Below are 27,879 nucleotides of genomic sequence, written 5' to 3' on the forward strand. Positions count from 1 at the left end.
CAAGACTTCAGAGCTTTATTCTATGTACATAAATATTGTTTTTCGGGGCTGCGGACGACCTCACGTCGGCGCCAGCTTCACTTCGCTTCCTTTGTTTCTCCTGCCTCCAGCTTCGGGCTCTCTTGCGCCTCCCGGTGGGCTGGGAAGGCCTCCCATGGGCTACTCAAGTCAAACTTTCTGAACTCTTGGGCCAACTGCACCGGCTCGGCCACCACGCGCTTCACCTCGTCATCATAACGAACCTGGAAGGACATGACATTGTGTATGTGCCATCACAGAGAGATTGTCAGGGGTCTGACCTCTGGGACCACCGCTGCATCTCCATCACTGTTCTCCCCCAGCAGAGGGGTATTCCTGACCCCTGGGGTTGGCAGGAGTTCCCTGCACAGACGAGGTGAGAGCACTGCCGAAAAGGGACAGCGCTGCCGAAAAGGGAGGACCCCCAGTATTAGAATACAAGAGCGCCCCCTGCAGCCATAAAATCATAAATGACATAGTTATATTTTATATTTATACCTAACCCCTGTATAAAGCTTCCCGTGGCCGAGACTTACCTCTACATATCCGGACAGAGGGAAGTCCTTGCGGAACGGATGCCCCTCAAACCCGTAATCTGTAAGGATCCTCCTCAGATCAGGATGATTGGCAAAGAAGACGCCGTACATGTCCCAGACCTAAGACATCACACATAAAAGCAATCAGCAAAGATCGCTGGGAAAGCACCATTTCTTATAAAAACGCTAAAAGGAGATTCCAGAATGGAAAGCTTCATGATAAAACAGAGGAGAATTCCACCACTTCCAAGGAGCCGTGCTCAGGACCTGTAGGGTCCCAGTAGGTGGACCCCACCAATAAGTGATGCCCCTGATTGATCTATAACGTCACATTGATCATTGATGTTTATGGTGGAATCAGCCAATCACATCTCTGCCGTTCGCTGATCCCAATCCATAAATCCCCAGTTCCCCAGTGAGGAGCGGCGCACACGGATGGAACAGCGTCCATGTGGACTGAGTGCAGGGCCGCTGCTGATAATCACACGAGCCGCGTGCTCAGCAGTCGCTCACCTCCCTCTCATACCAATTTGCAGCTTTATGGATGGACTCAATGGAGTCTATAGGAGTGAGCTCATCTGCGTAAGTCTTCACACGGATCCGGGAGTTATACTGCAAGGACAGCAAGTTGTAAACAATCTGGAAAAGATGCAGAAGGCGTGGAATGGGTTAATCTACTGTCCGCGTGTGACGGCGCGGCACCGCCACCGTTCTCTTACAGACACATTTACTGTTCACTGCTATAATCTACTGCTCCCTGTTATCAGCCATTTCTGGCTGGGGAGACACTGACTGTGATGTTCCTCAATAAGACAACTGAGGGAAATGCAAGGAAATCTGTGTCTCATCATGGCCGATCAGCCATAGCGATGTAGGCGCCTGCCCGACAGTCAGAAATGGCGCACCTGTAATTCACCTGTCAGGTGTATAGCGGTGGAAACGGCGTCCGGCGCTCACCTCAAAGCGGTTCTGTCTCGTCGGAATATCCACAGCGGTCAGATCGGCCAAGGACTTAAACTGAGCGTTTGTGTGATCACGGAGGAACGTCAGGACGGGGACGACTCCATCAGGGTGGATCATTATCTCCAACTCTCCAAAGCACGTGACCTACGAGAGAACATAGAAAGAAAAGAGACAAACAATAAAGTAGCCAGTGGGCAGGAGGTGAGCAGCGCTGCAGACAATCACTGTGATTAAAAGTTTTCCAGGTCTTTGGGAATCCTCAAAATAAGCTGCACATAGACCTGTGACCACAGCAGCCGCCAGACACTGACCGCCGCAGCCGCCAGACACTGACCACCGCAGCCGCCAGACACTGACCACCGCAGCCTCCAGACACTGACAGCCGCCAGTCACTGACCGCAGCAGCCTCCAGACACTGACAGCCGCCAGACACTGACCGCCGCAGCACCGTCCCAGATCTGACATTCACCTTTGCGGCTAGTGCCTGGGGTCATGATCACATGCTGAACACGTCATATCATTTCTGGCAGCCAAGAAACAGAAATGATTGACAGATCACAGAACAATGGCTGCAGGGAAATCGTTGGGGAGCAACAGTTTTCAGCCAAAAGCAGCTGATACAGGGACTTCCCAAAAGGCAGGAACAATAACAAAAAAAACAATTCCTCCCAACGTCAACGGACGTCCTCCTCCTCCTCCTCAGTGTCCTGTGTGTGGATGTAAGACAATTAACTGCAGCAGGAGCCTCTCCTCTCTGCCCTGTGTGTGGCTATAAGACAACTGTCTGCAGCAGGAGCCTCCCCTCTCTGCCCTGTGTGTGGCTATAAGACAACTGTCTGCAGCAGGAGCCTCCCCTCTCTGCCCTGTGTGTGGCTATAAGACAACTGTCTGCAGCAGGAGCCTCCTGTCATGAATCCCCAATGGCTAGGGATAGCACAGGACAAGCAAAGTATAATAAATATCGGACGAGCTCTAGGGTGATGGAACCTGGGCTGACCGCTGCCCTACGCCTGACAAACGCAACTAGAGATAGCCAGGGAGCGTGCCTACGTTGGTTCTAGACGCCACACACCAGCCTAAGAGCTAACTAGTACTGCAGAGAAAACAAAGACCTCACTTGCCTCCAGAGGAATTAACCCCAAAGATATAGTTGCCCCCCACATGTATTGACGGTGAAATGAGAGGAAGGCACATACATAGAGATGATGTATATAGCTTTAGCAAATAGAGGCCCGCTGAAAACTAGAAAGCAGAATGACACAAAAGGGGACTGAGCGGTCAGCAAAAAACCCTAATCAAAAAAAACCATCCTGAGATTACAAGAACCCATGTGCCAACTCATGGCACATGGGGAGAACCTCAGTCCACTAGAGCAACCAGCTAACAAAGAGACATTCTAAGCAAGCTGGACAAAAAACCAAACAACTGAAAATCAGCACTTAGCTTATCCTGAAAGATCTGGGAGCAGGTAGGCAGGAACCAAACAGAGCACATCTGAACACATTGATAGCCGGCAAGGGAAATGACAGAAAGGCCAGGTAAAATAGGAAACACCCAGCCTCTGATGGACAGATGGAAACCAAAGGCCGCAACCCACCAAAGTCACCCAGTACCAGCAGTAACCACCAGAGGGAGCCCGCAAACAGAATCCACAACAGTACCCCCCCCTTGAGGAGGGGTCACCGAACCCTCACGAGAACCCCCAGGGCGATCAGGGTGAGCTCTATGGAAGGCGCGGACCAAATCAGTCGCATGAACATCGGAGGCGACCACCCAGGAATTGTCCTCCTGACCATAACCCTTCCACTTAACCAAATACTGGAGTTTGCGTCTGGAAACACGAGAATCCAAGATCTTTTCAACAACATACTCCAATTCTCCCTCCACCAGCACCGGAGCAGGAGGCTCGACCGAAGGAACAACAGGCACCTCATACCTCCGCAACAACGACCGATGGAACACATTATGAATAGTGAACGATGCTGGGAGATCCAAACGGAAAGATACAGGGTTAAGAATCTCCGAGATCCTATAAGGACCGATGAACCGAGGCTTGAACTTAGGAGAAGAGACCTTCATAGGGACAAAACGAGAAGACAACCACACCAAGTCCCCAACAAGAAGTCGGGGACCCACGCGGCGACGGCGATTAGCAAACTGCTGAGTCTTCTCCTGAGATAACTTCAAATTGTCCACCACCTGATTCCAAATGTGATGTAGCCTGTCCACCACCACGTCCACTCCAGGACAATCCGAAGACTCCACTGACCAGAGGAAAAACGAGGATGAAACCCCGAATTACAAAAAAAAGGAGAGACCAACGTGGCCGAACTAGCCCGATTATTAAGAGAAAATTCGGCCAGTGGCAAAAAAGCAACCCAGTCATCCTGATCAGCAGAAACAAAACACCTCAAATAAGTTTCCAAGGTCTGATTAGTTCGCTCCGTCTGGCCATTCGTCTGAGGATGGAATGCAGACGAGAAAGACAAATCAATGCCCATCTTGGCACAAAACGTCCGCCAAAATCTAGACACAAACTGGGATCCCCTGTCAGAAATGATATTCTCCGGAATCCCATGCAAACGAACCACGTTCTGAAAAAACAAAGGAACCAACTCAGAGGAGGAGGGCAACTTAGGCAAGGGCACCAAATGAACCATCTTAGAAAAGCGGTCACACACAACCCAGATAACGGACATTTTCTGTGAAACCGGGACATCAGAAATAAAATCCATGGAAATGTGCGTCCAAGGCCTCTTCGGGATGGGCAAGGATAACAACAACCCACTAGCCCGTGAACAGCAAGGCTTAGCTCGAGCACACACTTCACAAGACTGCACAAAGGTACGCACATCCCTAGACAAGGAAGGCCACCAAAAAGACCTGGCCACCAAGTCTCTTGTACCAAATATTCCAGGATGACCAGCCAACACAGAAGAATGGACCTCGGAGATGACTCTACTGGTCCAATCATCCGGAACAAACAGTCTTTCTGGTGGACATCGATCCGGTTTATCCACCTGAAACTCCTGCAATGCGCGTCGCAAGTCTTGGGATACGGCGGACAATATTACCCCATCCCTAAGGATACCAGCAGGCCCAGTGTCTCCAGGAGAGTCAGGCACAAAACTCCTGGAAAGAGCATCTGCCTTCACATTCTTTGAACCTGGCAGGTATGAAACCACGAAATTGAAACGAGAAAAAAATAACGACCAACGAGCCTGTCTAGGATTCAAACGCCTGGCAGACTCAAGGTAAATGAGATTCTTGTGATCAGTCAAGACCACCACGCGATGTTTAGCACCCTCAAGCCAATGACGCCACTCCTCAAATGCCCACTTCATGGCCAAAAGCTCCCGATTACCCACATCATAATTGCGCTCGGCGGGCGAGAATTTTCTAGAGAAGAAAGCACATGGCTTCATCACCGAGCCATTAGAACTTCTCTGTGACAAAACCGCCCCCGCTCCAATCTCGGAAGCATCAACCTCCACCTGAAAAGGAAGTGAAACATCTGGTTGACACAACACAGGAGCAGAAGAAAACCGGCGTTTAAGTTCCCGAAAGGCCTCCACGGCCGCAGGAGACCAATCAGCAACATCAGCACCCTTTTTAGTCAAATCAGTCAAAGGTTTAACAATACTGGAAAAATTAGCAATGAACCGACGATAAAAATTAGCAAACCCCAAGAACTTCTGAAGGCTCTTAACAGATGTAGGTTGTGTCCAGTCACAAATAGCCTGAACCTTAACGGGATCCATCTCAATAGTAGAAGGAGAAAAAATGTACCCCAAAAAAGAAATCTTCTGGACTCCGAAGAGACACTTTGAGCCCTTCACAAACAGAGAATTGGCCCGCAAAACCTGAAACACCTTCCTGACCTGTAGAACATGAGACTCCCAGTCATCAGAAAACACCAAAATATCATCCAAATACACAATCATAAACTTATCCAGATATTCACGGAAAATATTGTGCATAAAGGACTGAAAGACTGACGGAGCATTGGAGAGTCCAAAAGGCATTACCAAATACTCAAAATGGCCCTCAGGCGTATTAAATGCGGTTTTCCACTCATCACCCTGTTTTATCCGCACCAGATTATACGCACCACGAAGATCTATTTTAGTGAACCACCTAGCCCCCTTAATGCGAGCAAACAAATCAGTAAATAATGGCAATGGATACTGGTATTTGACTGTAATCTTATTCAGAAGGCGATAATCTATACAAGGCCTCAGGGAACCATCCTTTTTTGCCACGAAAAAAAAACCTGCTCCCAGAGGGGACGAAGATGGACGAATATGTCCCTTTTCCAAGGACTCCTTAATATAATTCCGCATAGCAGTATGCTCTGGCAGTGACAGATTAAATAAACGACCCTTAGGGAACTTACTGCCAGGAATCAATTCTATAGCACAGTCACACTCTCTATGGGGAGGGAGCGAATTGAGCTTAGGCTCCTCAAAAACATCCCTATAATCCGACAAAAACGCAGGGATCTCCGAAGGCGTAGATGAAGCGATAGAAATCGGAGGAGCATCATCATGAACCCCCTGACATCCCCAGCTTAGCACAGACATTGTTTTCCAGTCCAGGACAGGATTATGAGTTTGTAACCATGGCAGACCAAGCACTAGTACATCATGTAAATTATACAGTACAAGGAAGCGAATCACCTCCTGATGAACGGGAGTCATGCGCATGGTCACTTGTGTCCAATACTGCGGTTTATTCATAGCCAATGGTGTAGAATCAATTCCTTTCAAAGGAATAGGAACTTCCAGAGGCTCTAGACTAAAACCGCAGCGTTTAGCAAATGACCAATCCATAAGACTCAGGGCAGCGCCTGAATCCACATAGGCATCGACGGAAATGGAAGACAGTGAAAAAATCAGAGTCACAGACAAAATGAACTTAGACTGCAGAGTATCAATGGCAAAAGATTTATCAACCCTTTTTGTGCGTTTAGAGCATGCTGATATAACATGAGCTGAATCACCACAATAAAAACACAAACAATTTTTCCGCCTATAATTTTGCCGTTCACTTCTGGACTGAATTCTATCACATTGCATAGTCTCAGGTGCCTGTTCAGAAGACACCGCCAACTGGTGCACGGGTTTGCGCTCCCGTAAACGCCGATCAATCTGAATGGCCATAGCCATAGACTCATTCAGACCTGTAGGCGCAGGGAACCCCACCATAATATCCTTAATGGCCTCAGAAAGACCATTTCTGAAGTTTGCAGCCAGGGCGCACTCATTCCACTGAGTAAGCACCGACCATTTCCGAAATTTCTGACAATATATTTCCGCTTCATCATGCCCCTGAGAGAGGGCTAATAAAGCCTTTTCAGCCTGAATCTCTAGGTTAGGTTCCTCATAGAGCAATCCCAATGCCAGAAAAAACGCATCCACACTGAGCAATGCAGGATCCCCTGGTGCCAATGCAAATGCCCAATTCTGAGGGTCGCCCCGTAGGAACGATATAACAATCTTGACCTGTTGAGCAGGGTCTCCAGAGGAGCGAGATTTCAAAGAGAGAAACAATTTACAATTGTTCCTGAAATTCAGGAAGGTAGATCTATCTCCAGAAAAAAACTCTGGAATAGGAATTCTAGGTTCAGACATGGGAGTGTGAACAACGAAATCCTGTATGTTTTGAACCTTTGCCGCGAGATTACTCAGGCTGGAAGCCAAACTCTGGACATCCATGATAAACAGCTAAGATCAGAGCCATTCAAGGGTTAAGAGGAGGTAAGAAGCAGCTAGACAGCAATTAAGGGCTAGGCAGCAAAACTCTAAAGGAAAAAAAAAAAAAAAAAAAAAAAAAATTTCCCTTGAATGCTTCTTTTCTCCTGCTTCAGCCCAAACAATTAACACTTTGTGGGCCGGCTATACTGTCATGAATCCCCAATGGCTAGGGATAGCACAGGACAAGCAAAGTATAATAAATATCGGACGAGCTCTAGGGTGATGGAACCTGGGCTGACCGCTGCCCTACGCCTGACAAACGCAACTAGAGATAGCCAGGGAGCGTGCCTACGTTGGTTCTAGACGCCACGCACCAGCCTAAGAGCTAACTAGTACTGCAGAGAAAACAAAGACCTCACTTGCCTCCAGAGGAATTAACCCCAAAGATATAGTTGCCCCCCACATGTATTGACGGTGAAATGAGAGGAAGGCACACACACAGAGATGATGTATATAGCTTTAGCAAATAGAGGCCCGCTGAAAACTAGAAAGCAGAATGACACAAAAGGGGACTGAGCGGTCAGCAAAAAACCCTAATCAAAAAAAACCATCCTGAGATTACAAGAACCCATGTGCCAACTCATGGCACATGGGGAGAACCTCAGTCCACTAGAGCAACCAGCTAACAAAGAGACATTCTAAGCAAGCTGGACAAAAAACCAAACAACTGAAAATCAGCACTTAGCTTATCCTGAAAGATCTGGGAGCAGGTAGGCAGGAACCAAACAGAGCACATCTGAACACATTGATAGCCGGCAAGGGAAATGACAGAAAGGCCAGGTAAAATAGGAAACACCCAGCCTCTGATGGACAGGTGGAAACCAAAGGCCGCAACCCACCAAAGTCACCCAGTACCAGCAGTAACCACCAGAGGGAGCCCGCAAACAGAATCCACAACAGCCTCCCCTCTCTGCCCTGTGTGTGGCTATAAGACAACTGTCTGCAGCAGGAGCCTCCCCTCTCTGCCCTGTGTGTGGCTATAAGACAACTGTCTGCAGCAGGAGCCTCCCCTCTCTGCCCTGTGTGTGGCTATAAGACAACTGTCTGCAGCAGGAGCCTCCCCTCTCTGCCCTGTGTGTGGCTATAAGACAACTGTCTGCAGCAGGAGCCTCCCCTCTCTGCCCTGTGTGTGGCTATAAGACAACTGTCTGCAGCAGGAGCCTCCCCTCTCTGCCATGTGTGTGGCTATAAGACAACTGTCTGCAGCAGGAGCCTCCCCTCTCTGCCCTGTGTGTGGCTATAAGACAACTGTCTGCAGCAGGAGCCTCCCCTCTCTGCCCTGTGTGTGGCTATAAGACAACTGTCTGCAGCAGGAGCCTCCCCTCTCTGCCATGTGTGTGGCTATAAGACAACTGTCTGCAGCAGGAGCCTCCCCTCTCTGCCCTGTGTGTGGCTATAAGACAACTGTCTGCAGCAGGAGCCTCCCCTCTCTGCCCTGTGTGTGGCTATAAGACAACTGTCTGCAGCAAGAGCCTCCCCTCTCTACCCTGAGAGAAGTCGGACACAAACATTCTTAAAGGGGATGTACAGGATTACAATATTCATGGCCTATTATACTAATTTGATATTGATGACGATTGCATAAGTCCATCACCCGGCACTCACTGATCAGCTGTGTACAGACCCCATGGCCGTGAAGGTATTTCTGTACGGAGATGAACATAACAGGTCTACAGTCTACTGGCCGTTCTTGGTACTGCAGCTCAGCTCCTGTAGAAGTGCATGCGGTCAGAGCTGCAGTACAGAGAACGGCCACTATGCTGTGTACCGAGGTGAGGCGCCCCAGCTTTGTACAGTGGGCACATACGGAAGTGGGAAGAGCTGCAGACCCCCACAATCAGATACTAATGGCCCACCCTAAGACCACAGGGTCTGTGCCCCCGGTGCAGGCCGGCATTGCTGGACCCTGGGTGACTAATGATGGGGAATTATGTGATATATTAGGTAAATATCAGGATTGGCGGGATAGGGGATTTACAATACAAATGCGGGAAATGCAAAATGTAAGACTAGAGCTGCAGATAAAGCCTCCGCCTGCGCTGTGTGTGCCCTGAGCAGCGGCCTCCAGTGCTGGAAAGTGTGACTTCCGCGGGCGCTGTGAAGAGCAGCTCTGACCTGTCTGAGTGCTGGAAAGTGTGATGTCCACAGGCGTTGTAAAGAGCAGCGCTCACCAGTCTGTGTGCTGGAACGTGTGATGTCCACGGGTGCTGTGAAGATCAGCGCTCACCTGTCTGTGTGCTGGCTGGAACGTGTAATGTCCACAGGTGTTGTAAAGAGCAGCGCTCACCAGTCTGTGTGCTGGAACGTGTAATGTCCACGGGTGCTGTGAAGAGCAGCTCTCACCTGTCTGTGTGCTGGAACGTGTAATGTCCGCGGGCGCTGTGAAGAGCAGCGCTCACCAGTCTGTGTGCTTGAACGTGTAATGTCCGCGGGCGCTGTGAAGAGCAGCTCTCACCTGTCTGTGTGCTGGAACGTATGATGTCAGCGGGCGCTGTGAAGAGCAGCTCTTACCTGTCTGTGTGCTGGAACGTGTGATGGAGTAATGTCCGTGGGCACTGTGAAGATCAGCGCTCACCTGTCTGTGTGCTGGAAAGTGTGATGTCCACGGGTGCTGTGAAGATCAGCGCTCATCTGTCTGTGTGCTGGAAAGTGTGACATCCGCGGGGGCTGTGAAGAGCAGCGCTCACCTGTCTGTGTGCTGGAACGTGTAATGTCCGCGGGCGCTGTGAAGAGCAGCGCTCACCTGTCTGTGTGCTGGAAATTGTGATGTCCGTGGGCGCTGTGAAGATCAGCGCTCACCTGTCTGTGTGCTGGAAAGTGTGATGTCCGTGGGCACTGTGAAGATCAGCGCTCACCTGTCTGTGTGCTGGAACGTGTAATGTCCGCGGGCGCTGTGAAGAGCAGCGCTCACCTGTCTGTGTGCTGGAAAGTGTGATGTCCGTGGGCACTGTGAAGATCAGCGCTCACCTGTCTGTGTGCTGGAACATGTAATGTCCGCGGGTGCTGTGAAGAGCAGCTCTCACCTGTCTGTGTGCTGGAAAGTGTGATGTCCGCGGGGGCTGTGAAGAGCAGCTCTCACCTGTCTGTGTGCTGGAAAGTGTGATGTCCACGGGTGCTGTGAAGAGCAGCGCTCACCTGTCTGTGTGCTGGAACGTGCGATGTCCGCGGGTGCTGTGAAGAGCAGCTCTCACCTGTCTGTGTGCTGGAAAGTGTGACATCCGAGGGGGCTGTGAAGAGCAGTGCTCACCTGTCTGTGTGCTGGAACGTGTAATGTCCGCGGGCGCTGTGAAGAACAGCACTCACCTGTCTATGTGTATGGAATGTGTGTTGTCTGCAGGCGCTGTGAAGAGCAGCTCTCACCTGTGTGTGTGCTGGAACGTGTGATGTCCGCGGGCGCTGTGAAGAGCAGCTCTGACCTGTCTGAGTGCTGGAAAGTGTGATGTCCACAGGTGTTGTAAAGAGCAGCGCTCACCAGTCTGTGTGCTGGAACGTGTGATGTCCACGGGTGCTGTGAAGATCAGCGCTCACCTGTCTGTGTGCTGGCTGGAACGTGTAATGTCCACAGGTGTTGTAAAGAGCAGCGCTCACCAGTCTGTGTGCTGGAACGTGTAATGTCCACGGGTGCTGTGAAGAGCAGCTCTCACCTGTCTGTGTGCTGGAACGTGTAATGTCCGCGGGCGCTGTGAAGAGCAGCGCTCACCAGTCTGTGTGCTTGAACGTGTAATGTCCGCGGGCGCTGTGAAGAGCAGCTCTCACCTGTCTGTGTGCTGGAACGTATGATGTCAGCGGGCGCTGTGAAGAGCAGCTCTTACCTGTCTGTGTGCTGGAACGTGTGATGGAGTAATGTCCGTGGGCACTGTGAAGATCAGCGCTCACCTGTCTGTGTGCTGGAAAGTGTGATGTCCACGGGTGCTGTGAAGATCAGCGCTCATCTGTCTGTGTGCTGGAAAGTGTGACATCCGCGGGGGCTGTGAAGAGCAGCGCTCACCTGTCTGTGTGCTGGAACGTGTAATGTCCGCGGGCGCTGTGAAGAGCAGCGCTCACCTGTCTGTGTGCTGGAAATTGTGATGTCCGTGGGCGCTGTGAAGATCAGCGCTCACCTGTCTGTGTGCTGGAAAGTGTGATGTCCGTGGGCACTGTGAAGATCAGCGCTCACCTGTCTGTGTGCTGGAACGTGTAATGTCCGCGGGCGCTGTGAAGAGCAGCGCTCACCTGTCTGTGTGCTGGAAAGTGTGATGTCCGTGGGCACTGTGAAGATCAGCGCTCACCTGTCTGTGTGCTGGAACATGTAATGTCCGCGGGTGCTGTGAAGAGCAGCTCTCACCTGTCTGTGTGCTGGAAAGTGTGATGTCCGCGGGGGCTGTGAAGAGCAGCTCTCACCTGTCTGTGTGCTGGAAAGTGTGATGTCCACGGGTGCTGTGAAGAGCAGCGCTCACCTGTCTGTGTGCTGGAACGTGCGATGTCCGCGGGTGCTGTGAAGAGCAGCTCTCACCTGTCTGTGTGCTGGAAAGTGTGACATCCGAGGGGGCTGTGAAGAGCAGTGCTCACCTGTCTGTGTGCTGGAACGTGTAATGTCCGCGGGCGCTGTGAAGAACAGCACTCACCTGTCTATGTGTATGGAATGTGTGTTGTCTGCAGGCGCTGTGAAGAGCAGCTCTCACCTGTGTGTGTGCTGGAACGTGTGATGTCCGCGGGCGCTGTGAAGAGTCTGTGCACATGGAGGCCGATCACTCACCTGAATCTGCTGCACGTACTTGGGAAGAATGTCTGCTACGTACTCGCCGAATGCGCTGAGCTGAGTCTGCAGAGCGGCATCCACCGGACGGACAGTGGCTGCAACACAAGAAAGGGAGACAAGGCTAAGATTACAGAGTAGGGAGAGGCTCCTGCTGCAGCTGCATCCTCTCGGACACCGGGCCTGTAAGGAGGAAAACTGCTGATGTCCTGGACACAGGGAGGCAGATATGTCACACGGCAAAGCAAGTAATGAGGGGGCATCGTCAGGAGGATGTGTGCGGCGGCCCCTGAAAGGGAAGAGGATGGAGCAGCGGGAAGTCTACAGTGTCCTGTTATATCGTCTGAACAAGTCTGTGCCCCGGCCTGACGTCAGAGCACGGTCCGATCTGGGACCCAAGTGAGTTCAGCAGCCTGGTCCGGAGACATTAGAGGGGGGGACGGGGGACATCAGAGGGTGTTGGACCGCAAGGACATCACAGGGAGGGGGGGCGGGACATCAGGGGGGGTCCAGGGACATCAGGGAGGGGGGGGGGGGTGGTCCGGCGACATCAGAGGAGGGGTCCGGGGTGTTAATATATGTTGTGATCTAGTTAGAACTGATTTAGGAAAGAGTCTACTAATATTAACCAAACCTTGCTTCCTGCCAGTGCAAAGCTCGGACCGGCAGCAGATGGCTGGCTCAGGTAAGCAGATGGCAGGCCCAAGTAAGTAGACGATCACCCGGACGCAGCTAGGATGAGTTTTACTAAGACAATCAACCCCACGTAGAAGCAAAGGGAACTCCAAATCGTCCCTAGACATTGTCCGAGCACAAGAATGCTTCACCTCTGCAAATCAATTACTCTAACAGTTACGTACGTTTGGTCTCTGTGGCGGAGCCCTCACATCGCACCGATGGCAGCACACGGAGAGCGGAGGCTGCAAGACAAAGAGTAGCAGTCAGCTGAGGATAGGACGGCGTCATCAGGAGGGGAGCGGTCCTATACTGAGGACCCTGCTGCCTCCCATCACACAATCCAGAACGGAGCAGCGCAGGCATCAGTCACTGGAAATACAACCCCCAATATCACAAAGAGGTCTCACTGATCAGACCCACAATAATCAGAGAAGAAATCAATCTTCATTATCATTATTTCCATCCACATCATTTTCAGTACATCAAGAAACAAGAGCAGAGCAACATTTAAGGCCCAGATCACATCACCAAAGGCAGAACTCAGCCAGGGCAGCAAATATATATATATATATATATATATATATATATATATATATATATATATATATATATATATATATATATATATATATATATATATATAATATATATATGATTGTCTAAGGGTTTTTCCGTCTGTCTGTCTGTCTTGGAAATCCCGCGTCAGGCCTCGACCAATCAGCGACGGGCACAGCATGGCGACGATGATGTCATAATGGAAAACCCGCGTCTCTGATTGGTCGAGGCCGCCAGGCCTCGACCAATCAGCGACGGGCACAGTATCAACGTAGATGTCATAATGGTTGCCATGGCGACGATGATGTCATAATGGTTGCCTCGACCAATCAGCGACGGGCACAGTCTGCCGCGAATTCTGGAATCATCATTGTCCATATACTACGGGGACATGCATATTCTGGAACACCCGATGCGTTAGAATCGGGCCACAGCCTAATATATATATATATATATATATATATATATATATATATATATATATATATATATATATATATATATATATATATATATATATATATATACACTCACTGGCCACTTTATTAGGTACACCTGTCCAACTTCTTGTTAACACTTAATTTCTAATCAGCCAATCACATGGCGGCAACTCAGTGCATTTAGGCATGTAGACATGGTCAAGACAATCTCCTGCAGTTCAAACCGAGCATCAGTATGGGGAAGAAAGGTGATTTGAGTGCCTTTGAACGTGGCATGGTTGTTGGTGCCAGAAGGGCTGGTCTGAGTATTTCAGAAACTGCTGATCTACTGGGATTTTCACGCACAACCATCTCTAGGGTTTACAGAGAATGGTCCGAAAAAGAAAAAAAATCCAGTGAGCGGCAGTTCTGTGGGCGGAAATGCCTTGTTGATGCCAGAGGTCAGAGGAGAATGGGCAGACTGGTTCGAGCTGATAGAAAGGCAACAGTGACTCAAATCGCCACCCGTTAAAACCAAGGTAGGCCTAAGAGCATCTCTGAACGCACAGTGCGTCGAACTTTGAGGCAGATGGGCTACAGCAGCAGAAGACCACACCGGGTACCACTCCTTTCAGCTAAGAACAGGAAACTGAGGCTACAATTTGTACAAGCTCATCGAAATTGGACAGTAGAAGATTGGAAAAACGTTGCTTGGTCTGATGAGTCTCGATTTCTGCTGCGACATTCGGATGGTAGGGTCAGAATTTGGCGTAAACAACATGAAAGCATGGATCCATCCTGCCTTGTATGGAGCATCTTTGGGATGTGCAGCCGACAAATCTGCGGCAACTGTGTGATGCCATCATGTCAATATGGACCAAAATCTCTGAGGAATGCTTCCAGCACCTTGTTGAATCTATGCCACGAAGAATTGAGGCAGTTCTGAAGGCAAAAGGGGGTCCAACCCGTTACTAGCATGGTGTACCTAATAAAGTGGCCGGTGAGTGTATATATATATATGTGTATGTGTGTATATATATATATATATATATATATATATATATATATATATATATATATATATATATACATATACATATACATATACATATATATATATATATATATATATATATATATATATATACACATATATATATATACTAGACTGTGGCCCGATTCTAACGCATCGGGTATTCCAGAATCCTGTATTATACTCCAGAGGTGCACTCACTATTCTGCTGGTGCAGTCACTGTGTACATACATTACTGATCCCGAGTTGCATCCTGTATTATACCCCAGAGCTACACTCACTATTCTGCTGGAGCAGTCACTGTGTACATACATTACATTACTGATCCTGAGTTACCTCCTGTATTATACTCCAGAGCTGCACTCACTATTCTGCTGGTGCAGTCACTGTGTACATACATTACATTACTGATCCTGAGTTACCTCCTGTATTATACTCCAGAGCTGCACTCACTATTCTGCTGATGCAGTCACTGTGTACATACAATACATTACAGATCCTGTACTGATCCTGAGTTACGTCCTGTATTATACTCCAGAGCTGCACTCACTATTCTGCTGGTGCAGTCACTGTGTACATACATTCCATTACTGATCCTGAGTTACATCCTGTATTATACTCGGGAGCTGCACTCACTGTTCTGCTGGTGCAGTCACTGTGTACATACATTACATTACTGATCCTGAGTTACATCCTGTATTATACTCCAGAGCTGCACTCACTATTCTGCTGATGCAGTCACTGTGTACATACATTACATTACATTAGTGATTCTGACTTTCCAGTGACCCGCCAGTGCTGAGACTTGTAGTACTACGTCGCCTCACAATATGGCGGTGTGTTCCTGTCCTCACCTCCCCGGAGCAGACCCCGCTGCGCCGCTCGCACTGCAGTCAGCATCTTTCCCCCTGACGGACAGACAAGGACAAGCGAAATAGGGCGGAAGTCATTACAACTCCACCGGTCCGCCCACTAAAGCGTTCCTGATAACTTCCGGTGTAGATTCCAGAGCTTTGTGTTCCTCCCTCAGAACGTTCCGGTATCAGCCTGGGAGAGAAGGTGCGGATAGCTCCGGGGCCGGTGAGTGCGGGCTGGCGGGAGGTGACGCTGCTGAATCTCTTCTTGGCCGCTGTGACGGTCTAACTGCACATTTCTCGCCTTTTTCCTCCATCAGCCCTGGTGTATGACGTCACCCGACTACAAACTCCGTCACTTTCCCCTCTGAGTCTTGTATGTTGTGGGTTTTTTTTTTTTTGCTTCCTTACATATTTTCCAGTGGCAGGAGCCTGACCGCTAGTGTAATGCTGGACATGGGGCGTCCTGCTGCTGCCATTTACTTGGGGTAGTCATGGCATGTGGAATGGCGGCTGTGCCTGGAGAAATGGCGACTACAAGGCGCGGCCCATAATCCTGGGGTCCGATCACTGGCTCAGTCTAGTGGTCCATCCACGGGTGTCGCCTATCTGGCCGTGTATTTGGGGGTTACACCGCAGGGGCTCTGGCCCCCGCCACCTCGTCTGGTATTGTGCACCCATCGCATATGAGGGTGTTAGTGCTGCTCCAGCGGGACAAAACCGTGACTACAACTCCCAGCATGCACGGAAACTAACAGATGGTAAGCCCTGCTGGGAGTTGTAGTTTGCAGCACATGAAAGCCACAGGCATGGAATTAAAGGGATTGTCCAGACCTGATGTCCGACATCAGTGATACTAGCATCCCGGCCTGATTCGTGGGGTCTCCGCTGGTGGACACGGTGCCTCTTCCTCGCACCTCTGTGTGCAGCGCTGAGCGACCTGTGAGTCTGTCTTTTGGAAACTACCACTCCCAGCAGTTTTTACCCTCATGCTGGGAGTTGTAGTTCTTGTAACATTGGTGCCTGGTCTTTCTGGTCCTGGATTTTCTCCCGGGAGCAGAGCCGCCGCCCTGGACCTGAGGAGGCCACTGCCGGCTGTTCCTATTATTTCTATGTATTGATTGCACAGAATGCTGGACGGAGACGTGGGTGATGCCTGCGGCCCCCGATGCCGGATTCTGATCACGCCGTGCCCCTTACGGACTCATGTCAGGCATGGTATACCTTTCAGCTCTTCTTGTGTCTGACACCAGAAGCCTCAGCAGCAGCGCCGCCCCAGCAGTGCAGCCTCAGGCTTCGAGCCTGTAAGGAGAATCTCTCAATACGATCTTAGGGAACCATTTTTATTGGATTTTTGGCCACAACTGGATTTTTTTGTGGCCCCCAAGTATCCGGCCAGTGACCTGACTGTCTGGTGGGTAGGTACTAGTGGTGCACCATGTGGTCATCCATAGGACTCCATATATCTGCAAAATTGGACACTTCTGACCTGGGCATTTGCCCAGTAAGGAGTCTATGGGGGTGCATGGGTGCAACTAGCTGTTTTCTAGGTTTTGGGGAGAGTGAGGCAGCAAATCTCATAAACTACAAAGCAGAGAATCATTCCAGGTCTCCTGCTTTCTGGAGAGTAAATGAAGGGACCCGGCTCCGCCTCCTGGACTCCTGCCTTCTGGACTCGCCGGGTGCCATACAGGTGCGCTGTAAAGCGGCTCCGTCCATTCAAACTTGTGTAAATCAGTGAGACCTGGCTGATAACTGCGACTCATAGATCCCATCCATAAGACATGTTTTTTCTTCTGTTTTGCTCTCCAGGCACTTTCTTCTCAGGCGTCTTGTAAACCATGGACCCTTCAGAGGAGGCAGCGGCGGCTCAGAACCTGGCCGGTACCACGGAGGAGAATTACTTTGTGACGTACACCTTCACAGATCGCTCCCACAGCAGCCGGGTGGCGCAGAGCATCATGAAGCTTTGCATGGAGGAGCAGCTGTTTGCTGACGTCACCATCCTGGTGGAGGGGAAGGAGTTCCAGTTGCATCGGCTGGTTCTGTCGGCTCAGAGCTGCTTCTTTCGCTCGATGTTTGCGTCCAATCTAAAGGAGGGCCGTAACCGCGTGATCGAGCTGCAGGATGTCAGCGCCAGCGTCTTCCAGTTACTGGTGGATTACATTTATCACGGCACAGTGAAGCTGCGGCTGGAGGAGCTGCAGGAGACCTACGAGGTGGCGGACATGTACCAACTGATCTCTCTGTTCGAAGAATGCTCTCGCTTCCTGGTGCGGACGGTGCAGGTGAAGAACTGTCTGCAGATCATGTGGTTGGCGGATCAGCACAGCGACACCTCCCTTTACACTGCGGCGAAACACTGCGCCAAAACCCACCTGTCTCAGCTGTGTGATAGCGAGGAGTTCCTGAACCTGCCGCTGCGATTACTCACAGACATCCTCGGTGGTGAGTGACTGCGCTCTGCCTGATCCTAAGGGCTCACACTCATCTGCAGGAAAACGGACGAGTGCAATCTGATGAAAAATCGCATTCACTCTGACCAATGTTAGTCTAGGAGTCACAGCTCATCTGTGATTTTGTTTTATTTATTTTTTTTCTCCGCTGAAATCGGACTAAGAAAAAAATTGCAGCATGCTGTGATCGTCCTCTTATCTCGGACGAGACTCGCCAATGCAAGTCAATTGGTGTGAAAAAAAACTGCGTGGCACTCGGACCATGCGAGTGCTGTCCGATTTTTAATTTTTTTTTTTTACACACCAATGTCCTTTGAAAAGCCGGCAATTCACCTGCCGCATACAATAAAATCCAAGTGTGACCCAATAGAATAGATGGATATAAAGATGTCAGTCACATATAGAGTTAGTACATTTCTTGTGTGTGTGGGGGGAAAAAAAAAAAAAACACACACACACACACACACACACACACACACACACACACACACACACACACACACACACACACACACACACACACACACACACACACCCACCCACCCACCGCGCCTGGCACAGACACCGGAGAAATCTGACCGCACATGCTGTGAGGATTCACACGTCTGTATATAGTGTTATATATAGATTTTCTATCCAAACCCGGACAACCCTTCTAAGTCCCCTATGGGGAGAAAAAAAAGGATTGCTCCCAGATAGCAGTATGCGTGTATTACACCGTGATAATATAGTACAAAAGCCAGGAAGTGGTATACCTGCTACCCATGTGTATGGACCAAGTGAAAAAAGGCCCGTCGGAAATGTAACTACACAGCCGCCGGAAAAACCCGAAACGCCGACCACACGTCCAAAATTATTAAATAATATAAAGTTTATTAATGAATCAGGTAAATTATATCAAAAATATAAATAATGAATGAATAAAATTATTACAAGATAAAAACAAAAAGAGCGCTGCATCCAGTTACAAAAAAGACACCCATAATTGCAACAAAGATATTAGTTACCACGTGTATATTACCAGTAAAAGATCGGCAGGGATCGGAAAGGATCGGCAGCGTGCCGAACCGCGGGTTGGGGAGGCGCCATCCAGGTGACGTCAGTAAGTTAGATCCAACTTTGGGTTTATCTTTTGTTCCCTGCGCTTTTTTTTTTTTGCTCGGTCATTTCCAGATGACTCGTACACACTGACACCTACTGCTGTACTTCTGCACTTTCACTGGATGCAGCGCTCTTTTTGTTATTATCTTGTAGAAATTTTATTCATTCATTATTTATACAATTTGTGCATTGATTTTTCTGTTATAATTTACCTGATTCATTAATAAACTTTGTTATTTAATAATTTTGGACGTGTGGTCGGCATTTCGGGTTTTCCCGGTGGTTGTGTATTCCCCAGTTAAGAATAAAGAAATAGATTTTTTTTTTTTTTATTATTATTATATCTCGTACCTCGGTGTCCATAAAAGTCCGATCTATTGAGATACAAAATAGATTAACCTGAAAGGAAAGTGTAAAGAAACTGCACAGAAATGCCAGAGGTCTCAAAAATGGTGACACAAACCAATTTTTTTTTTTCTATAGAAAGTTCAGATTTTTTTTTTTTTTTTTCACCTACTGATATGCTAAAATAAAACGTGTATGTGGCTGGTTAGTAGCAATCGCAATGAGCTGGATAAACAATAATATTATTATAAGTTTCCGTTCACTGCTGGAGAACTTATAAAGTGAGAGTAGTTCCCTTCCGCTCGCTGCAGATTCCCATGGTTCAAAATGTCGTCTTGTCAGTTTCTTCCCGATTTCTTCTTCTTCCCATCAGACGGCGTTCCCTGTTCTCAGAATCCGAGTGCAGCCATAAAGAGCTGGATCCACTACAATAAGGAGGAGCGGGAGGGATTCTCCGAGGTGCTGATCTCCAGCCTGAAGGTAGGAACAGTCCACAGTCAAATCGTCACAGCACAACGGTTTACTTTTTGCTACACTTTCATAAGTCATTATCGCTAGTGTCAGGACACGCAGAGCATCGCACCTGCAAGATAAGGTGTCAGGACACCCAGAGCATCACAGCTGTGATAGAAAGGGGTTAGGACACGCAGAGCATCGCAGCTGTGATAGAAAAGAGTTGGGACACGCAGAGCATCACAGCTGTGATAGAAAGGTGTCAGGACACGCAGAGCATCGCAGCTGTAAAAGAAAGGTGTCAGGACACGCAGAGCATCACAGCTATGATAGAAAGGGGTTAGGACACGCAGAGCATCGCACCTGCAAGAAAAAGGTGTCGGGTTACGCAGAGCATCGCAGCTGTGATAGAAAGGTGTCAGGACACGCAGAGCATCGCAGCTGTGATAGAAAGGTGTCAGGACACGCAGAGCATCGCAGCTGTGATAGAAAGGTGTCAGGACATGCAGAGCATCACAGCTTTGACAGAAAGGGGTCAGGACATGCAGAGCATTGCACCTGCAAGAAAAGGTGTCAGGACACGCAGAGCATCGCAGCTGTGATAGAAAGGTATTAGGACACGCAGAGCATCACAGCTTTGATAGAAAGGTGTCAGGACACGCAGAGCATCACATCTATGATAGAAAGGTGTCAGGACACGCAGAGCATCGCAGCTGTGATAGAAAAGAGTTGGGACACGCAGAGCATCACAGCTGTGATAGAAAGGGATCAGGACACGCAGAGAATCGCAGCTGTGATAGAAAGGGATCAGGGCACGCAGAGCATCGCAGCTCCTTGTCTGTGCAGCTGCAGACCTGTCTCATTACCTGTGGAAAGCTGCTACAATGGACACCTTATCAGACGTGGAGCGATAGATGTAGTTGCCCCTTCTGGTGAATCCGGTTCTCCCTCATGTGGAGCTCGGGTGCGGTGCTTTCGTATTGAAGGTGCAGGAACACCCGGTATGTACGGAGCCGCACGGCCTCATATAATGTAGCGGGTTCTCATGGCATCCGCCATCATATTCAGCAGCCACAATCTGCCTTGCGCTTCTTTTCATATCCTTTACACTTGGTGACATCGGGGATGGTGATTTCCCTACGTGGCGCCATGTTCTGCTCCTTGGATCATTTTCACATCGATTTCCTGGGGCTTCTCCAACTTGTCTCCTGGACGTCAGCAGCAGAGGCGAGTGTCTGGATGTGTGGGGTCTGTACACACACTACTAACAAGTTTCTGCTACAGTGATCTTTTATCCTGTAAGTCGGGCATTAAGTAGAACTAATAACTTGTCCTGTGGCCTTCAGCATCAATTACAGCTGACATCATCTGCTGCTCACAAGTGGAGTTATTGTCGCTCGGACATGGCGTCCCACTCTTCTTGTCGGGCAGCCCTCCGGTCATTGAGGTTCTGGGGTACAGAGTTACGAGCCTCTACACAGCGACCCAGCTGATCCAGAGGTATTCTATGTGATTCAGGCCAGGAGAAAGTGTGGACTGCTTCATCTGAGGTCCCCCAGGCTCCATCAGCCATTCCCTAATGATGCGACCTTGATGATATGGAGCATGGCCGTCCATGAAGATGACATTAGGCCGGTGTTGTTTGTGCATAGCTACAATCAGTGGATTAATGACGTTATTCCAGTGTAGGGCCGTTTTGTATGACTAGACCATGTAACACCACCACCAAAGCCTTTTCTGGTGACCACAGTGGCTGAAGCACAGCGCTCTCCTTGAAGTCTCCAACATCATTGGCGGCCATCTTTTGTGCTCAGCGTGTACGGAGTTTCATCAGTGAACAGCGCTGAGGCCACTAGTCCCTCGTCCAGCGTAGATGCTCCCTGGCCCATGGTGGTGCGGTCAGGTACGTTGCCGGCCGCCTAGCACGAAGACCACGCTGATGTGAATGGTTTTGAATGGTCTGACCCTTGGGCGCCTCTCCCGTCCCTTACATGTGCCCAGAGTTGTGTGGCGTTCATCATCCGGGTCTGATGGGCATCGTTCACAATGAAGCGGTCATTAGTGGAGGATGTGGCGGAGGACGTCCACGTCTGTGACTCTTCCGCTCTCTCTTTTCACCTGCTGATGACTCTGTGATGCTCAGAGCTCACTTCTCTACCTTTCTGTGGCTCTTCCAGTCTCCTGTAGTCACGGCTGATGACTCTGACTCTCTGAGCTCAGTGGCCACCTCCGTCTAAGCACATCCTTCCTGAGGCCTCGTGATGGCGACGTCCTGGGGGATCAGCTGTTCGGTGTCGTCTTGGTCTCATGATGAGGACGACTGTTTAATGCCAATTCTAGTTGACCCCTGAACAGTCGGACATGTGCATTCTGTGGATCCTGTGTTGCTGGAAACTGCTTATTACTAGAGCAGGAAGGAGCGGGCATTGCCCAGCTGGACAGCCGTATTTGTGACTGACCCTGTCTGTACGTCGCCTCTGCTATCACAAACCGCCATGTTGTGCTCACACATCACGACCGCCCTCCGCAGAGAAACACCGACCACAGGACGGAGACGACGGCCGCAGCCATTCCTCACACTTGAGGTAAAGTGAAAGCTAAGCCCTGAATGGTTGTTATGGGTAATACACAGTACCACTTGGTCTTGATGGAGGCCCCATAAGTGTCATCCTGTACAGACCGCACAGGGGAAACGTGGCCCCCTCATGTATATGTACAATAAATGTGAAGTAAATGGAGAATGGTATGTGCCCCCCTCCACATTCACTTACTGGAGCTATTCTCCAAGATTGGAAAAAAATAAATAAAAGACCCCCAGTTATGTAATAGAAATAACAGCAGCTCCTAGTCATGTGTCAGGACAGGCTGGAGTCTTTAGAAACCCTGCTCCTGAGACCTGCGCCTCACTGACAGGAGCTGTATGGCAAGAGCACACTGGTGAGCGGCTGGAGACAGGAAAAGAAAGAAATCTTGTCCTTGGCTAACTGAACACAAGAGGACTGAGGCCGGACAATAAAAAAATCCTCAGTCAGCCGAGCCGATTTTTCTTTTCTTGTCACCTCCCATCTTCATCCGCTCACCCGTGTTGTGCTCTTACCATTCAGCTCCTTTGTAAGTTGAGGTGCAGGTGTCGGGAGCTGTCTCTTCAGACCTCAGCCTGACCTGTAATTTTTTTTTTTTTTTTTAGAATGAGTTATTCTAATTTTCACATTTAAAAAAAAAAAAAAAAAAAAGTGAACAGATGTTGCTTGATAATTTTCAAATTTAAAAAAAAAAAGGTTTAAGTTTAATTTGAAAATTATCAAGCAATATCTGTTCACTTTTTTTTTTTTTTTTTTTTCTCCCCTAATGGTCATATAAGGAAGAAAAAATAGACGAGGATGTGGAAGACAAAGATGTAGAAGACTTCATTTTTGAGTTCTCTGAATCAGACTGTGATGAATATGTTGAAGTAGGTGTTTTGGTTTTGTGTTTTTTTTTTTTTTTGTTTGTTTTTTTTTAAATGAAGCCATCCTATGTGTTTTACCTTCCAAACACCATTGTTTTTATATCTCTTGTGTAATAACAGGAAAGTTCAGAGGAATATGAAGAAGCACCTGACCGTAAGCATGCGGCCATGATCCCCGTCGAGAGAGGGTGCCCGCGTGAGGTTTCACTAAATTTATTTGTAATATTTTTACACTCTTTTTTTTATAAAGAAACATAATTTATGCATTTTTGTTAATGGCAGTTCCGGGCTCAACTCCAGAAACGTGTAAAGGAACAAAACCTCCGTACCCCATGGTGCTTCCAGAATGACCCACTATGGGGCCTGGGTGAGGAACGGCCGCACCCGACGCCCGATCCTGAAGGAAGACTGCAGAACACAAACTGGTGTCAGTGCGGGCATTGTTCCATCATGCCTCATGTAGCGGAAAGCGTCTGCTGCCGAGAAGTTCCCGCCATTAATAGATTCCTAGAAAACGAGTCTTGTGTTACGAGACACGTGGACTTCGCCGGCTTCGTACTGTCCAGAGACTTTCTTGTTCAGATGCTTCAGTTCTCCACCAAATTGACAGCGTCAAAGTTTGCAGAAAAGGAAAATGGGTAAATTTTTATTTTTTTTTGCATATTTCATTTTTACCACGTATCCCATAATGTGATATTGCCGTTTCATCAATATAAAATAATCCGTACAAAAATAACTGGTAAATCTGTTAGACTAACAATGGGGCAGAAGACTGTGGCTGTCCGAGCCTGCTGGGAGTTGCTGCAGGTTGCTGAGCCACCTGATGCTTTATTACATGCTTATTGCTCATACATGGAGCACAGGGATGAACACGCTGATTGATATTACATTTTTTTTTTTTTTCTTCTCCAGGCACCTTCGGGAGGCAGCCTATCGCAGATTCACTAACATGATCTACGGATTTCTTGGAAATGGAAGCGGATTATCGGTGCCTTCGTGTGTGGTCCGTAACATTCGGGAGACGTTCCCGAGCCCCGACGGAAATTATACCAGCTACAAATGGTATTGGGAGTACGTGTCCGGTCCACTGGCTGACATGGCTTTCTAAGTGATGTCCCGAGCGATCAGACGTGCGCAGCACTTTATCACTTCCCTCACTGTTATACGGTTTTATATTTCATATGGGAAAAAGTTTAAATTTTTCTAAGTTTCTTTTTATATGAAAAGTTTGTAAAGTTTAAAAAAAAAAAAAAAAAACTTAAATTATCGCACTGTATCAGGACGAAAAGGTTTCATTCGATGTTTGAGTTGTATATTTGTTGTGTTAGATGTTTGTTGTAATTTTTCACAAAGTTTAAATAAAAATTTGTTAAAGAAAAGTGAAAGATCTTTGTGTTTTTTATTACGAGTATTTTGTGGCGACTTATTTTAAAGGGGTTGTGACGTCCTCACCTTGATTTCTTTGCCATATTCCTATCGGAACTTTACCCTGCCGCCATTGTGAGACCTCTGCCGTAAAGGGTGCACTGTTAGGCAGCTGGTACAGAGGAGCAAGTGGATTTGCAGGTCCCTAGTCCAGCGGCCATGTCAGTCATCCATGGCCGGCAAAATGGAGCCCTGTGAGCCACCTCCTTTCTGCCAACATGCCCGAATCGCTTAGGATTTGTAGGTGCAGCACAACGTCATAGTGGTGGTATGACGGCCATATTATGTAGCGCCAGGATGGCTAATCAGAAGAAGGACCCCGGGGATGCAGGTAGGAAGGAGATGATTCACAGGGCTCTGGTCCGGCAGCCATGGAGTACTGGCATGGCTGCAGGATGAAGGTCATGCAGATTGCTTGGCTCCTCTATAGTAGGTGATACATGTACCCGTCAAATAACGAAAAGCAAAACTGATGCTCTGCGTGTTCTGACACCTTTCTATGATCACTGTCGCCAGTTTACCAAATCTCCAAGGAGAAATCTTACCCCTTAGACCTCAGAGGCCGCTCATACAGCTGAATCGGGTTTGTTGCTTTGCACTGAGGAGGGGCAAACACCCCGAAACAGGTGTCTGCAAACAGATTCTGGTTTGCCGCTTTTCCTAAGTCATGTGACAAGGCTCGTTAAAGAGTCGATTATTGACTTTAAGGATTGCTCCATCCAATAAATCCTATATGTGGCTGTTGCGAGCGTTCTTTCCTTCTGGGAGGGCGCTCAGTTTCGTAGAGCCTCTGACATATAATTGCTGGGACCTTGTTGTGTTTTCAGAGTAAATCCCTTTTAATGACCTCCTGCTTTTATGTTTTCAGAAAATCTTTTAAGCGTTTCCATGTGTATTTTGTGTCTTTAAGGAAATCGGGGAAAACGTGCACATCTACCTGATCGGGAAGGAGGAATCTCGCACGCACTCCATTGCCGTCTCTCTCCACTGTGCGCAGGACGACTCTATAAGTGTAAGCGGACAAAACAGTCTGTGCCACCAGATCACTGCCGCGTGCAAACATGGCGCCGACCTCTACGTGGTAGGAGGGTCCATACCTCGTCGAATGTGGAAATGTAATATGGAGACCATGGACTGGGAGCGATGCGCACCACTTCCCCGGGACCGTCTGCAACATACACTGGTGTCCGTGCCCGGCAAGGATGCCATCTACTCCCTGGGGGGTAAGACCTTGCAGGACTCGCTCTCTAACGTGGTGATTTACTACCGAGTATCAGACAATGTCTGGACAGAGACTAGTCAGCTGGAGGTCTCCATCTCCGGGGCGGCGGGCGTGAACCTGAACGGGCTCATCTACCTACTGGGAGGTGAGGAGAACGACCTGGACTTCTTCACCAAACCCTCTCGTCTTATCCAGTGTTTCGATACCACCACAGAGAAGTGCCACGTCAAACCCTACCTGCTGCCGTTTGCGGGTCGAATGCACGCGGCCGTTCACAAGGACCTGGTGTTCATCGTCGCGGAGGGGGACTCGCTGGTGTGTTATAACCCGCTGCTGGACAGCTTCACCCGGCTGTGCCTGCCCGAGGTCTGGAGCTCGCGGCCAGCGCTCTGGAAAATTGCCAGCTGCAACGGCTGCATCTACGTGTTCCGGGATCAATACAAGAAAGGGGACGCCAACACCTTCAAGTTAAACCCTGCCACCTCGGTGGTGACCGTCACCAGCGGCATTCGCTTTCTGCTTACCAATCTGCAGTTTTTACTGGCATGATGCTTTGTCGGACGACTGGAGACGCCGCTCGTTGCTTTGGTTCTTGGATTTAAAAAAAAAAATAAAATGAAAATCTGGTCATAAAGAAGAAAGCGGGATGGGACTGCCAGCCTAAAATGGTGGTATTAGTGAAGCTTACTGAACCTGCCCGCGTCCTCTGCCGTCTTCTTGCCGCTGCTGAATCTATGCTTAGATGCTTTTGTTTAGGGTCAAGACAAACCAGTCCCATCCACATCCAGAATCCTAAATATTGATTGTGGTGATACATCATAAGCTCCAATCAATGGGGACGTCGGGAGGCTAAAATAGGGAAAAAAGGCAGAAACCTTCGACTGGGCGCAGTTCCCCCTCCGGCTCCACTAGGTGGCTGATGGCGTGTGTGGACTTTCTGTAGGCCGCAGAGGAGAGCAGGGCCCATCACACCCTCTGCTGATCACTTCTGCCTTTTTCTACAATCGTTGGGGTCCTGGCACCCGAGTCCCCCCGTAAAAACTTCTGACAATTGGCAGCAATATATCTGACTGCACCTCGTTAGCAGCAGTCGTTTATGCCCGTCTGACGATGATGCGCTATTGGGAAATGCCAGAAGAAAAATGAACTATGGTGTAGATCAGGGTTTTGTGCTAAATTTACTGTGTTTTTTTTAATATCACAATCCATATTAAAAAAGCAAAATATGAAATCTTTGAAATTTTTTTGCCCACTGGGACTATTCCTGTTTTCATGAAATTCACATGTACATGATCTGCAATAAACAAACAGATGCTGTGTTTTGTATTGAGGCATCTAATGAGCGCGTGCAAAGGTAATTGTACAGGAGGAGGTGAGCTGTGATATCACCTATTGTGAATGGTGGATCCTGTGTTATCTACTGTATATAGAGGTGTTATCAGTCATTGTACAGGAGGAAGTGAGCTGTGACATCACCTATTGTGAATGATGGATCCTGTGTTATCTACTGTATATAGAGGTGTTATCAGTCATTGTACAGGAGCAGGAGGTGAGCTGTGACATCACCTATTGTGAATGGTGGGTCCTGTGTTATCTACTGTATATAGAGGTGTTATCAGTCATTGTACAGGAGCAGGAGGTGAGCTGTGATAGCACAGGATCCACCATTCACAATAGGTGGTATCAGTCATTATACAGGAGGATGAGGTGGTGAGCTGTGACATCTATGGTGAATCCTGTGTTATCAATCATTGTAAACCTTATGATAATGAAACTGCTGACAACTCTTCCTGAAAGGACATGAAGAATTAGTCTAAACAGCCACCATAATCAGTCTGAAATTGTCCGATTTATTAATTTACTTGCTTTTTTCAGTATTAT

General features: G+C 48.6%; 2 protein-coding genes across 4 annotated transcripts; one reads left to right on the forward strand and one right to left on the reverse strand.

The window, feature by feature from the left end:
• NDUFS3 (NADH:ubiquinone oxidoreductase core subunit S3) lies at positions 1-15,690 on the reverse strand. Its single transcript, XM_077286695.1, has 7 exons — positions 15,549-15,690; positions 12,869-12,928; positions 12,009-12,106; positions 1,512-1,661; positions 1,068-1,193; positions 555-674; positions 1-242 (listed from the first exon to the last, which is right to left on the reverse strand). The coding sequence occupies exons 1-7, from the start codon at positions 15,592-15,594 to the stop codon at positions 78-80; spliced, it is 765 nt and encodes a 254-aa protein (XP_077142810.1). The 5' UTR covers positions 15,595-15,690; the 3' UTR covers positions 1-77.
• KBTBD4 (kelch repeat and BTB domain containing 4) lies at positions 15,662-27,879 on the forward strand. Of its 3 annotated transcripts, XM_077286692.1 has the most exons (7): positions 15,662-15,774; positions 17,361-17,996; positions 19,824-19,930; positions 23,265-23,354; positions 23,472-23,552; positions 23,634-23,989; positions 24,264-24,716. In XM_077286692.1, the coding sequence occupies exons 2-7, from the start codon at positions 17,390-17,392 to the stop codon at positions 24,457-24,459; spliced, it is 1,437 nt and encodes a 478-aa protein (XP_077142807.1). In that variant the 5' UTR covers positions 15,662-15,774; positions 17,361-17,389; the 3' UTR covers positions 24,460-24,716. The 3 variants fall into 3 exon arrangements, with proteins under 3 accessions (XP_077142807.1, XP_077142808.1, XP_077142806.1); XM_077286693.1 differs by lacking the exon at positions 23,265-23,354; XM_077286691.1 differs by lacking the exons at positions 23,265-23,354; positions 23,472-23,552; positions 23,634-23,989; positions 24,264-24,716 and adding an exon at positions 25,687-27,879.

The sequence above is a fragment of the Ranitomeya variabilis genome, chromosome 2, assembly GCF_051348905.1.
Source record: "Ranitomeya variabilis isolate aRanVar5 chromosome 2, aRanVar5.hap1, whole genome shotgun sequence".
Classification (NCBI taxonomy): Eukaryota; Metazoa; Chordata; class Amphibia; order Anura; family Dendrobatidae; genus Ranitomeya; species Ranitomeya variabilis.